The 15,227-nt window shown below is 32.5% G+C and overlaps 1 protein-coding gene across 1 annotated transcript; it reads left to right on the forward strand.

Annotated features, from left to right (window-relative positions):
- Nucleotides 1-3,791: 3,791 nt before the first annotated feature.
- LOC117930609 lies at nucleotides 3,792-11,098 on the forward strand. The gene is made up of 5 exons (XM_034851242.1): nucleotides 3,792-3,839; nucleotides 3,984-4,031; nucleotides 6,019-6,861; nucleotides 9,282-10,571; nucleotides 10,700-11,098. Exons 2-5 carry the CDS (start codon nucleotides 4,026-4,028, stop codon nucleotides 11,096-11,098), a joined length of 2,538 nt encoding a protein of 845 aa, XP_034707133.1. The 5' UTR covers nucleotides 3,792-3,839; nucleotides 3,984-4,025.
- The last annotated feature ends 4,129 nt before the right edge of the window (nucleotides 11,099-15,227 follow it).

Below are 15,227 nucleotides of genomic sequence, written 5' to 3' on the forward strand. Positions count from 1 at the left end.
ATACATCAATTTACGTGGAAAATTACTAACAAAGTCTATTGGAGACTTTGTGGATGTAAAAATTATAGGGTTTAGAAATTACAGAACACAAATTTGCTATTAAAAAAAAAGTATATAGATTTACTTGATATATGATATCTTTGAGTCTTACTCCTCAATTCATATACTAATCTTGAGGAGATGAAAATCTCCCTAATTGTCATAACGATCTATTTCAAGGGTATTATTGCGTAAGTATTCATAAAATCACGTGTAGTTTAGACAAGTGACACCGAGGGTAAACTCCATTCAAGAGTATTTGAAGTTTATGTAATCTTAAAATTATCAAATGAGGAGATTATCTCCACATTAGGCTATTTAGAGATTACAATTAAATAATTTGGAAAGAATTTTGAATTAAGAATTTAAAAATAAAAGTAATATTAATTTAATTTTTTAGGGTTTGGAATTGGCACCTCTCCAGCTCATCTGACTATATGGGACAACGACACGTGTCTTAACAAAAAGAATGAAACATAAAAAATGAATTTTGAACTTTGAATTTTTTTTTTCTATTATCTTCAAAAGAATAAAAACAAAGCTTTGCCTTAATTATAGTTCCTGAAATTTTGAGCAAGAAATACGAGGGAGAGGAAATAAAGAAAAAAATAAAATAAAAAAGTATAAAAAATAAAAAATAAATTAAAGTTAATAAATGATTTTATATATTTTTCAAATTCTGTTGACTTATCTTTCCATATTATCTATAAAGATTAAATAATTTATAAATAATTCTAATTATATTTATTTTTTTGGTATCAAATATAAGAAAATAATTTTTTTATTTTTTTCCTTTTTTTTTTTTAATATTTTTCATAAATCAAACATAACATTAAATATATATTTTTCTTCAAATATCTATTTAATCTTACATTTTTATTTTTATTCGAGTTAAGATTTCTTGAAGGGCTAAATTATTAGGTAGTAAGTCAAAAGTCAACGATACATCTAAACTTCATTTAGACTATTAAACTTGATTTTTTTATTATTATTTCAAAAAATGATAAAACAAAGTTTTGGAGAATATTGATAACATTTTCTAGAAGAGTTTTCATCTTAAAAATAGTTTTGACTTATTTTCAAGAAAAATAGATCTTATCTGATAACTTTTAAAAAAAAAAAAACAGATCTAAAAAACAATTTTAATAGCAGTGTTTGAAAATTATTTTTCAATGCTTTGTAAAACAATATCTATTTTGAGGAATTTGAAATGTTTTTAGCTTGTTTTTAATACGTTTAAACATGTTTTAAAATCTGATATTTTATTTTTAATTATTATACATATTTGTATAATTATTCTTTAAAATAACTCTTCGAAAATAAGTGAAAATAATTAAAAATAGAAAATGCCTTAAAATGTGATAGCCATAAGATTTTAAAGAGATATTTGCATATCTATTTATGATTTTTCGTATATAGTGGAGAAGTATGACTGACTCGAACTTGGACAACATATGTTTTTCTTTACATTTTAGTCTTGTCTTTACACTTTAGTAAGTTGTTCATTGATTTCTTTTAATAAATTTGAAGGATAAAATGTTGAATTTTGAATGTAAAGTGGCAAAGCATAGAACTCGTGAAAGATTAAAAGGATAAAATGTATTTAACCCAAAATTATTATTTTTCTTCGTATTTTCAACTTTTTTTATTAGAATATTGCATGAAAAACCTATTTTCCAAATACTCTCAAAGAATAATTGTTAATAAAAAAATTATCAAATTTATTTCTAACTTAAAAAACTATTTTCCATGCTAAAGAACATAAAACATTTTTCAAACACAATTATCAAATAGTTTTTTTTTTGTTTTGGATTTTACTATCTATTTAATCTTACTTTATTTTTATTTTTAAATTATCAATCTTTCTAAAAATTTACACCATCATGAAGTGGGCAATATTAAGCTCAATTTTGGAATTTACCCTCAACCCCCATGATTTTTTTTTTTTCTGTCTATATAGTAGAGGATTGTCAAAAAGAATTAAAAAAAAAAAAAGTAACATAATAATGGGTTCGGAAAGACTTGGAACTAGTCCTAGCCCCCAAGCAGCCAAACTCTATTCTAAGAACCAATAATATGGTCAAGACCATGTGGTCTCTATCATCTAGCCATTAATGCAAATGTAGTAAACAAACTAAATATGATGAGTAGAGACTATTTCCCCTAACAATTGTACTTACCTTTTTCTATTTGTATTGAGGCCCCACATTATTGTAATTTTAGGTATAAAAACTATATGCTATCTTTATATTTTAATTTAATTGACAGTGGTTTGGACCGTCCTAATGCACCATTTTACATGCCTATCATGGCATTCATGACTTTATGCCTCTTTTTCTATGTGACTTTCAAACATCCATTTCAACCTTTCAAAGGGATTTTCCTATTTTCCCCATTTTTATTTGTAATATTTTTGTTTTTATAGTATGGTTGGTAATAAATCTCATCATCTTCGTATCACACGAAAAAATAAAATAAATTATATATATATATATATATATATATTAAAAATCAGTTGATTTTAGTTAGAGCGAATATAATAGTGTTTTTACTCATAAATATTTTTAGTGAAAATATTTTCTTTAAAAATATTTTTAGGAAAATCACTTTTCAAGCATTTTTTCACATGACATTATAAGCAATGTTTCAAAATTTAAAAAATGTTTTTCTTAACATCTGATTTTCTTTTCAAAAAACACTTTTCGAATGGACTCTAAGAGCCTGTTTGGTAGTGATTTTAGGAAGCGCTTTTAATATTTCCAATATTTGAAAATTTTTATTATTCAAATGTTAGAAAATTTAGAAACACTTTTTAAAACTATTAGTGTATTTGATAGTAATTTTAGGAAGTGTTTATAGTCTTTTTATCATTTAAAGATTTTTATCTTTTAAGTATTATAATGGTTAAAAATACTTTTTAGAATCAATGTTAAACACACTTTAAAAGTGAGTTTGACACTGATTCTGGAAAATGTTTCTCGTTTTTTTAACCATTGAAAATTTTTATTTTTTAAATATTAGAAAGACTAAAAACACTTTTTAGAATTATTATCAAGTGTACTCTAAATCAACTCTTTTATGACATTCAAATATTATCATTTGGACAATCCATTCTTAGATTTTAGAGCAACTTCGTTACAAACCCAATAATACATCTCTTGGGATGACGGTTTGAGCACATGATTTTTTTATCTTGTACTAATTCTTGGTTCAGGATTTTGACAATTTCATTTAAAAAATAATTGATATATAGGTCAAACCTTTTATGACATTCGATTTACATCTTTTAGGTTATTCATCATCGGAATTAAGAGTAACATTATTATATCCCAATACTTAGGTTAAAATTATTATTAAATAAAGTTTAATACATCACTTAGAGGGGTTAATTTTTAATTAAAATCGATATTTATTTGAAATTTTGATTACAACTCATTAAAATATAATTATAATAAAAATATTAAATAAAAATATTATTTAATATTTTTTATGTCATAATAATTATTAATTATAAAAATTTAATTAATAAAAAATTTAATTAATATGAGGGGAGCAAAATCCTAATCATCATGGAACCCACGAAAAAAACCTTTAATAAAAGCCTCTCGCTCATGTGGTCACTTTCTCTCACTAAAAAGCTCGTATAGACAAGCAATTTTCTCTCCTTAGCCCTCTCTCTATACGCAAGGGAAAGACTTTGGCTTTCTCATTCGTCTTGGCCTCTTCCCCCTCTCTCTCCCTCTCTCTCTAAGCCCCACGAATTCAAGTTTGTTCAAGAAGGCTTGGCTCTCCTGAACTAGGTAACCACTGTCTCTCTCTCTCTTATTCTCTCTAAGTGTATGTCTTTGTTGCTTGTCTTTTTCTTCTTTTTTCGATGTGTTTTCATCAAAAAAGTGGATAATAGAGGTGAATCACCGCATAACAATGAAGACCCATTTGCGCAGGTTTCTTCTCTCACGTGGGCTTTCACCCTTTGGAGCTTTTACATGGAGGTGAATGATTCTCCTCCTCTCATTTTTCTGTGCATGTTCCTCTTTGCTGGTTTGGTGGCTTAATGTAGTGTGCTTGGTGTTTTGTACTGTTGTGTGTGTTTGAATGAGGTAAATTTTGATGGGATCACCTGATGATTCTTGATATGAATTTTGGGTTCTCGGTGATTGCACTGTTTGTTCAGATTGAAGTGTTACAGGTTTGGTTTTGTGAAGTTTTTATTCTGGGTGTTCGTTTTGTTGTTTGGTCGTGTTTGATTTTTGGTATTTGTTTTTCGTTTGGTATTATCTTTTGATGTTGTGAACGTGTTTGATTGGTTTTGTTCTTGAATCCTGTGTGGAAATAGATCTGGGGTTGGTTGTTTTGTTTGGGGTTGGTAATTTTCAGAACCCTGCTTGGATGTGTTGTATTGATAATGGCGTTTCGTGCTTGGTATGTAGCAATCTAGTATGTGGGTTTTATTGTGTCCTCGATGTGTCAATGCTTGTTTCCTTGTTGGGAATACTTGCAATTACAGATTGAGCATTCCCACTGATTGGATTGGATCATTGGAGAGAGGGGGAGACTGGGAATTGTGTTTCTGAAAAATGTTGTTCAAATTTAGGACAATTAATGGTGTTTTTGCAAAAATGGTTGGTGGCTTTTGCTGTGCTGTCAACATATTGATATTTGTTCACAATACTTGTGGTTAATCCAGTGATTGGTTTCTGATAGAAAAATGGAGAATCTCTCTTTCTAAACTGATCTTAGGTTACATCTATTTAGTTTTTCATTTTTGGTTTTGTAGTTTTGGTGGACTGAAGAACCCTTGTCCTTTTGATTGTTCTTTATATTCTCAAAGGTTTCACTTTGCTTGTTGAGCCTTATGCACTTTTGTTATTGAATCTGGGAATACAAAGTAGTGATTCGGCTGGCATATTATGGTTAAAGGAGCTCTTTGAAATTTATCAGTCTTTTTGCGTGTGTATATGTAGTTCTTTCCATAAACAGATCCGCTGATGATGCATTTGTGTTGATACTGTGGGAGAAACATCCTGTAAAGCTTACATAGTTCTAGTATTTCATCTGCTTCCAAGAGAGCATTTCTTATGATTTGTTTTAGGAGAAAGTTATAAATTTGGGGATAACAATAGAGTGAGATGTCTTCTAGGTTGGGAATGAACTCATTTTAAATAGCTACTCAAAATATTCTTAACCTCACTACTGCCTACTAGGTATTGAACTGAGCCCCAAATGTCATGAAAATGGAACCAAATGTGAAATCAAACATGACCAGAAGTGAAACTGGAAAATATGGATCCAAAACTTTACCCAATGGTTGCGTGTTTAGAAGTGAAATCAATGATATCAGCATGAAACAAGCATGAAGTGATTTATGTTATATATTACCATGGATGTTTTGGTTGTTCTCCCTGTGTTTTCAGCATTTTGCTCGGAACAGATATGTCTTGTATCCTGCTTCCAGATACATTTTGCAGAAAATTTAGGGCATTGTTTGAATTTGTTTCAACATCCTCGGGAAACACACTTGATTGGAAAATGAAATAGATTTCTTAGGGACTGCATATCTTCTTGCAACATGGTTTCTATTGGTAAAAGTGATTGTGACTTGCTACTTATATGCCAATTATGAGTGAGAATGTCTTGATTTCAATGATATCTGTCACCACTTGGTACTCTTCAAGAGGGTGTCAAGATGAAGGATGTATCTACTTTTTCTATTTCTTCCCCATTTATTATTGTTCTTATTCTTCTTCCTTTATTTATTTATTTATTTATTTTTTATTTTTTGTGGATTGTTTTGAGTTCCTGACATTTAATTTCTTATTTTGTTTCTTCTTTGAGTTGTGTAGCTTTATTAATTTTCTATGGCATTGTGGAGTGAGTTCTTGTATCTCATATTGTATCTCATATTGCCAAAATTTTATTCCATCACAGTTTGTTTTGAGTTTGTTTCTCGGGTGTTTCTTAATCTTCATTCTTTGGCAGATGGATTCAGCTCATCAGGATCACGATGACAAGTGCATTGAAGAAACAACTTCTGACCAGTTACTTCATCCGGATTCTCCTGATATAAATGATATATTTGGAGAACCACTCGTGCATCCTCGAGTGGGTTATGAGTATCAGGTCGAAATTCCTCTCATGATCACAGAAAGTGAGCGTGATAAGCTTTTGGTGAACCCAGCTGATGCAGAAGTCATTGTCGATGTTTCCCATTCCTTTCTAATGGGATTGCCCATCCCTATTGTGCAGGTTCTGGATGAAGTAACTAACATTAAAGATGGAGGGATTGGGTTTAATAATTCTGATGATTCAGTTAATAAAAATGGGCCCTTGGAATCTAAAAACAGAAAAAGAAGCCAGATTAATTCAAATAAGAAAGGTTCAAAACTCAAAGTTGAATCTTTGGATGTTATGTTGAACCCTGGAAAGGAATCAACAGCAACAAGCCCTGACTCCAAGGTGATGGGAAGCACTGACCTGGATCAAATGCATGGAAGCAAAAGTTACCTTACAGTTCCTGGTTCATTAGGTGACTCTTGGAGTGATATTGAAGTGGATAGTTTTATCCTCGGTTTATATATATTTGGAAAGAATCTTATTCAGGTAAAAAGATTCATTGAGAGCAAAGGGATGGGAGATATACTGTCCTTTTATTATGGGAAGTTCTATAGATCTGATGGATACCGTAGATGGTCAGATTGTCGGAAGATGCGACGTAGGAAGTGTATACATGGGCAGAAGATTTTTACAGGATGGAGACAGCAGGAATTGTTATCTCGTTTGCTTCCCCAGGTCTCACAGGAATGCCAAAATACACTGCTGGAGGTATTCACAATTTCATTGCTACATTTGTGGCATGTCTTTTATTTATAGAATCTGATTCACTTGTTCTTAATTATATCTCCAGGGGTGAACTATTCATTGTTTCTTTTGCAATGTGTTCCAACTAAGTTGCTATGTTATTCGCAATATATCCTGCAATAAGTATTTCTACTTCCACTTAGTGCTTTATGCTTGTTATATTATTTCTTACTCATAACTTCACCTTTGTATTGTAGACTTTAGCCTTCATATAGTTTGTAGATCTTGGTTTTCTTCATGTTTCTCTTCTGAAAATACCATGAGATATGGGATAAAATTATTCTAAAAATGATATGTATTAGTGCTGCTAATTGTTCTAAAAATTGATATTTATTAGTGCTGCTAATTTTGTTGGGGAAGTCTGTTTCCCACTTGTCCAGTAAATGAAATGGAACTAATATAAGGTTCATTTATCATCAGCAAGTGTCAAATGAGAGAGACAATGAAAAATGTCAACATGTCGTGTCATCTCTAATGGCAGAAAGTTCTGAAGCTGTATTTTTATGCTAACTCTAGCTTTTTTTTCCCCCCATGCATTACGGTCAAATTGATGAAGAAAATTCTCTTTCATTCCATTGCTTTTTGATTTTTCTTTTAGGGCTTTCTAAAAGATTCTAAACCATTTGACCTTTCCTCTTCATCTTTTTGTTTTTTTGCTTCTACAAACGCACAGGGAGAGAGAGATGTCTCTACATGATTGTGAAATGATATGCCATGCTTTGGGATAGTATGTATCTTGTATCAACATGCCTTGGTGCTTTCCACGATGTAGATGTGCATGAATGCTTACAGGCATACATATGTGTATATATATATAGAAAGAGAGAGATGATTATGAAGTCAGTATGTCATGCTTTTGAATAGTCTACATCCAGCATCACCATGTCTTGATGTTTTCCAAAAAAATTTCACTTTCAAGGCATCTCTATGACCTCCGGGTGTTCTACCCTAGCGCCATGTCTTCATATGAAGTGAAATGTGGAGAACATTAAGAGTTTATGTTAGTGTAGAATGCGTGAAGTTGCTTGTTACTTCAACAATATATGCTACTATTCTGAGCTTATATTGTTCATATGTCAGATTTTCCAAAAGCCTTTCTTTTACTCAATTACTGATTGATTTATGGAGAAAAAGAAGTGAAAATGGTTGCATTTTGAGAAGATACTAGTCAGCTTCACTTTCAATTGTGATTTAATCTCCAAAACAAAAGGCTTAACATACCTAGGAGTTGCATAAACACAACTGTTTTAAGAGGGATCTCTTTGATTGGTTGAGAAAGATAGATTGCCACAGAAATTTTTTTTCACTGGGTGGTCATAGCGGCTGTTGTAAGTTTCCAGATGATTTCCTTCTTTGCTTTTCAGAAATTGAAAGGACTTTTGAAGAATTTGCTTTGAAATAATGTCTTACTATAGTATGGGGAAGATGGCTTCACTGGATTGACTTCCTTCCATGATTATTCCCATGGTAAATATTTAAATCTGTTGATAGTGAGGAAGTCTTAAAAATAACAGAAGGTACCACAATACAAACTTATAAATAATAATAGAGCTTACCATGTGAATGCCTGTGTCTTAAATATGTGCTTGAGAGAGTCTAGCACCTTGAAAATAGCTGCCATTAATTTCTGAATTCCAAATTATATTAGGTTCCAAACAAACCCAAAATCCCGATCTGTGCTTGATAGGCATTTAGTTCTTGAGCAGTTGAACTTTCCATGCACCTGACTAGTGCATATCAACTGAAACAAGACAGTCAAATATCAGATATAGGGATGAATCAACTCCTAGAAGCCAAGTTGGGAGTACTGATGTAAATAAGAAGATAATGAAGGTATTCTTCCCACGTGACCACAAGTGGATGACATTGAAGGGACAGCTCATTGTGGCACTTTGTGTACCTTTTTTTCTCTCCCATGTTAATGGAAAAAAATTTGACTTCAGGATTAAACTAAGAATAAAATATCATCGTCTAGAATCATTTTTGTAAATCTAAGGTTCCATGAAATCATGAGAAATAAAAGAAGCATCTTGATTTGAACTATATAAAGTATAGCAGACTTTCTTTCCACCCATCTCCATATGGTCTGTGTATGGCTCCCATACAACCCGACTGTTCTCACACTTATGGTTCCTAAATGCCAAAGCTGTGCTAAACATGTACTGTGGAGCCCCTTTGTAGGTACTACATGCAATTTTCCTCAGCTCTATAAATATTAGGTAGATATCTTATTTGCTTATCAAAACTTTGTGAATCTATGTTACAAATTCTCTAATTCCAAATCATGATACATTGTATAAATATGGCTAAATTTGCTTCTCGTCTCTTTGATACTGAAGTTTTGTTTCCTTTTCTCCGTATTTAAATTGTGAATGCATTATCAGGTCTCTAAGAGTTTTGCAGAGGGGAGAACTTCATTAGCAGAATATGTCTCCAGTTTAAAAATTACCGTTGGCATCTGCAATCTCATTGAAGCAGTAGGTGTTGGTAAGGGGAAGGATGGTCTTACAGGCATTGTGATGGAGCCTATAAAGATCCATCAATTTTTTTCTGTTCGTCCTGAAATACCAATTGGTAAAGCTTGCTCCTCTCTTACATCCAGCGACATAATCAAGTTTCTCACAGGAGATTTCCGTTTGAGCAAAGCTCGATCAAATGATCTTTTCTGGGAAGCTGTTTGGCCCCGTTTGCTAGCAAGAGGGTGGCACTCTGAACAACCTAAGAATGAGGGATGTGCCAGCTCCAAACATTCTCTAGTTTTTCTTGTTCCTGGTGTTAAGAAGTTCTCAAGAAGGAAACTTGTGAAAGGAGATCACTACTTTGATTCTATTAGTGATGTCTTGAGCAAAGTTGCATCTGAACCAAAAATTCTTGAACTTGAGGATGAAGAAACTGGAGTGAGCAGCTGCAAGGAAGGAAATGGATGGGTCCCAGAGGCAAAGCTGGACAATGACGATCCATCTGATCATCAACGTCATTGTTACCTTAAACCCCGAGTTTCTACATGCAATCTGAATCTTATGAAGTTTACTGTTGTAGATACCAGTTTGGCTTGTGGAGAAAAATCATCCAAAGTGAGAGAACTAAGAAGTTTGCCAGTTGAGAGTCTTGAGACTATAAATAATACCAACCTGACTAGCTCCAGAGTAACTGGGGGGGATTCCTCCGAGGATTCACAAGATGAGTCAGACTCTGCTGATATGTCATTGAATGGTCAAAAGAATACTACTAATTCCAACCACGCCAAGGCCATATCTCATAGTAGTAGTTTGACCCAAAGGGTGTCAACTAATAGTCCTGATGCTGCGAAGAAACTAGTGGAAAATAACCAGGATCAGAACACCAATACATCTGATGACAAGCATTTGCGGAGAAATATAAAGCACCAATTTAGTCGGAGAACGAAATCTGGTCATTCAAACTATTTAGCCCCCCTCATTAAAAGGCGGAGATTGACTGCTTGTGCTAAGGCAGAGACAAGTCGAGCGGAAAGTTTGTCGGTCGGTCCTCTGTCAAAACAAGAAAAATCACATTGCATGTTGGGCTCATCAGAGGCAAGTAAGAATGATGTTCTCAAGAAGGTCCTTCTCCTCGGGAGAAGGCATCATCTATTAGTTCTTCAGATGGAGGCAGCCCAGAAGACGAGACAGTCATTCTCGGTGGGACTTCTGTTGGTATGGATTTGTCTCATGAGAAAAATGATAAACCTCAAACCCGGCCATTGATTGATCTAAACCTACCACAAGTCCCATCAGACTCTGAAAATGGTGAACGACTGGCGACAAATGTGGAAAATAGCCAGGTCGCTTCAACTGCCAATGGCTCATGCTGTTCTTCTGATAGAAACATACTTATGGAAGATTCCAAGGCACTGAGAACCTCTGTCAATGCTGGTAGTGCAGAGGAGCAGCCTATCATGAAACCCCAGAGGCAAAGCACAAGAAATCGACCATTAACCACTAAAGCATTGGAAGCTCTTGCCAGTGGATTCTTAAACACTAGACGCAAGAGAAAAGGCACAGAAGTTCAAGCAGAAGAAAACCCAATCTTGAGGCCTTCCCGCAGGGCCCGCAGCAGAGTTACAGGAACTCCAAATTGTGCTAATCCTGGCACTGGGATGATGGATTCCAAGGAAGCAAATGGGGCGGATGGAGTTTGTAATGATAACACATATGCTTGGAAATTCTCTTGTCCAAACTGAATAAAAGTGCCGCTTACTGGCTACTATGGATATCTAATACTGCCTATCATCTTGAAGTTTGGATTTTCAAGGATGATTGATATGCTTAGGTACTGGCTTGTCTATCTCTGACTTGAGGATGGGTTGTCAAAAAGCTCTAGAAGAACCACTGAAGCAGCTACTATCTTCATGGAAGAACACTTGCTATGTCTAATGCTAGCCTGGAGACAGTTACCTGTAGATGATTTCATTTGCCGTGCAAAACAGGAGAGTGCCTTCTCTAAAATCAGTCTTTTTCTACAGTCTTTACGACATTAACTAGTGGCCAATCTTAGACTGACCACATCACAGTACAGAACATCATTACCAAAAATAAGTTTCTGGGCAAAAGGATGGAAGCTTCACTCTGCATTGTGATAATGGTACTTCATAAGTAGCAGCTTGTCAACTTGGAATTTCCGTTGTAGAGGAACAGCTGTAGAGGAGGTGAGTCTGCTATACAAAGTATACAACAATCTCTTTCAGTTTTCTAATGGGTTGAAGTATATATAGCTGGTGAAACTCGGAACACTAAATTGTAATCCTTTTTAATCATAGTCTGGTTCTTGATTTGGGAAGAGGATGAAAGCCTCATCAATTAATGAAATATTGGGTAACTCAAGGAATAGGGTCCTCCCCTCCCCTATGACAGCAACTTGCTGTGGCTCTTCATTGGATTTCCAGTTTCAAGTGGTCATTTTATAATCCAAGTTTCTGCAATTCTTCAGTATTGGATGATTCCTGTAAGTATCTTACTCTTGACATAATGGGTGTCCTTGTGATTGTTGAGGAGGATTTCTCCATCTTCAATGATTTTTCTGACAGTTTCATTTCTTTTATATATATACTTGTTAGATGAACCAATTCAAGAACTGCAGGTGATATCTCACGCTGAATCCAGTGGCTTCCATTTCTTACACCCTATTGTTCTGTACATGGTTGACCTTTGTTGCCTGAAATTTATTAATTAGTCCTGGTTTGTTCTCTAATTTCTTATGCTTAGCTCTAAACTCATGGATTAGAAGTTCATTTCTTGTTGGTTGATGCATTTTGGGAGTCTGTTGAAGCTTCTCTCATGCTTCAGAGTTTCTTTTTCTGCTTTAGGCTACTTCATAATCTTGTAGTACAATGCTCCTTCTGGTTCTGATTTGGTAGAAGTTCTCAGATGAATGTATTGGTAGAGAATAAACAGCCCACAAAAAGGCTAATTCTTTTGGTCATCCAGAAGTTGAGAGAGGATTGGCTCCAATTTCTTGAGTTCTGTTTGTTTCTTGAGAAAACAAAATCAGAACATGTGTAGGATCAATGGGGTTGGGAGGAGGCACTTGCGGTAATGACTATAAAAATGTAGATTAAGTTTTTTTCTTTTAAATTTTATTTTATTTATATTTTATTTTAAATTTCTGAAAAAAAAAAAATTCTAACATGAAAGCGTACAAAAACCATGACAACACATTAACTTTGAATTCGACTCAAAATTGGAGCAACCTCCAATGAATTTTATAGGACAAGCAACATATGGTTTCGAAGCTTAAGAACTTTGCTTAAAATGGTTCGTGAATCAGAGTTGAAATGTGGGAAATATGACCAATTGAAGTAAGGTTACACAAAGGGCAATACTATTTCGGGATTGAGTTCGGGCCAAGTTCTTTTTGGTGGTTTGGACTTAGGTGGTGTTTGTTTTAGGCCTCTTGTTGGGCTCAATTTTTGACATGGTTTGGATGTTCGATTCCAAAGAGGAAACTGCCAAAATAACTCACCACAGGATCCCTTGGCCATGGGACCCATTTTTATTTTAATTTACATGTTTATGTTTTATGCTATATATATATAATTTTTATATAGGCTTGCATAAGACGAGATTTTTTAGTAATATTAACAAACATAAATTTTCTTGAAAATTGGATTCCAAGAGATATTATTTATTAAATTTTGGACTGGTGTAGATTAATGAAACAAATTTCGTGAAAATAAAATTAAGAGGGCAAAGCTTCCTTTTAGAAAAAAATTATTCCAAAGGATTTTAAAATATTTTTTTAAAAAAATTATTTTATGAGAATCCCTGTAGAATAAAAAATTTTCCTTTTTGGATAAAGTGCTCTCTGAATTTTTATTGTTGCAATTTTTTGGAAATTTTTTATTACACCAATTTTAAATAATTTTGAAAATTTTCTAGATAGATAACTTATTATTAAGGGAATTACTAAACTTTTTATTTTTGATAATTTTTAATGAAATAAATTATTATGAAAAATAGGTTCATGTCTAAGAATATTTATTAAATTAGAAAGGTGTAGGAATAAGAAAAGTGAATGTAATGAGGAATTTTACTTCATTTTTCCAGATTTATTCTTGAGGATTTTTTTTTAAATGATTTTTTTTGGAAATCTTTAAAGAATTAAATTTTTCCTAATTGGTTAAGAGATAATTTATTAATTTGATGGAAATAAATTAATTTGAATATTTTCATAATAAAATATTTATTAATTGGAATTGTGTAAACAATAATTTTTTTTATGAAAATAGTTTTTAAAATTTGAGAGTAGAGATTTTTTTGATCAAAATTAACTTTTGGATAAAACAGAAAATTTAAAATTTTCAAGTTCAAATTCTCTTATTACATCATGTTTTCAATTATAAAATAAATGTTTTGAAAAATTTCATAAAAAATAATTTATTAATCTAGGTAATTACTAAGGTTTTAATGCTCTTAATTTGGGTCATCCATCCTAAAGAGGGATTGGTCCAAAGAATTAAAGATGAATTTTCATCAACATTTTAAGATCCTTTTTAATTATGGGCATTCACCATCCCAATGGTGGGTTGCGCCATGGAATTAAGGAATGTAGATTATTTTAAGGACATGACTAGACATGGTACTAATAGGAGTAAACAATCTTAAAGATGAAACTCTTCACTTGGTAATATTGATGCCAAGAATCTTGGTTATACACTTAACTTAGATATGAAGTAGTAGAATCACGTGATCTCACTTCAATGATCTAAGGGTTAAACATTAAAATGTGCTAATCTCGCTTTAGGAAACTTTCTAAGTTTAATGCAAAGAGATTGATTAGAGAGGGTTTCTACCTAGTAATAAGATCATGACCTGCCTAAAATAAGTTTGATTCTTATGATAACATGATACACCTAACAAATGATATGTAGTCTTAAGAACACTAAGTTATTGCTAGACTTAAGCCTAATACGTACTAGGTTTGGCCAAGAAAAATTAGAGAAAAAACTACTACGACTTTTGTAGCATTTCAGGTATTGTCCCTAGGCACTGACTTAAAGAAAATTATCAATACTAGGATAAATGAATCACTTTTATTTAAATCCTAAAGTGAAAATCAATTTGGGAATTAACTTTTATGAGATGAAACTAGGAAGAAAAAAATAATAATAATAATAAAATGAATATTGATTTTAAATTCGATTCATTCAAGTATGGAGTTTTCACAATCCAACTTAGGATATAGAAATTAGAGAGAACAAAAGGTTTTTTTTTTTTTTTTTAAGTAATATGATCTTGGGATTTTAGGATCCTTGGTTGCTCGCGATTAACCCAAACCCTAAAACTCAAGATTGCATTCAAAATTTAATTTTTATTTTTAAAATATATTCCTAAAACTATCAAATGAATGACATTGATTACTAGTTTAAGATTTGGCTTTTTAACTATTTTTACTCCTTATAACTTTGTTTTGGGGCAAATAACGATAGAAAAAACTAGGATAACTAATGATCAAGAGTTACCAAGAATCACTAGTATCGGGTAATAACTTATTGTATCATTCCCTAAACTAAATCACAAGGATAGGATAAAAAATTGATAAATTGTAACCCAATCAATAATTAATCTCATTGTTATAATAATTTACCCATTGTTCCTATAAGTTTCTAGCCCTTAGGTTTTCATGTTTCAAGCCCCAAATTGAATTTTTAGCCTCTCATGTGGGTGATGCCAATATATTCAATAAAGAAGAAAAGAAAACAAACCAAAGTTTTCGTTTGCTTCCTCCAATGTCAAAACTCCCAGAAAAGATCCAAGATGCCTAAACCCTAGAACTAAGAGAGTTCATATAATATCATCAATTACCTAACATGT

Source organism: Vitis riparia, chromosome 14 (genome assembly GCF_004353265.1).
Source record: "Vitis riparia cultivar Riparia Gloire de Montpellier isolate 1030 chromosome 14, EGFV_Vit.rip_1.0, whole genome shotgun sequence".
Classification (NCBI taxonomy): Eukaryota; Viridiplantae; Streptophyta; class Magnoliopsida; order Vitales; family Vitaceae; genus Vitis; species Vitis riparia.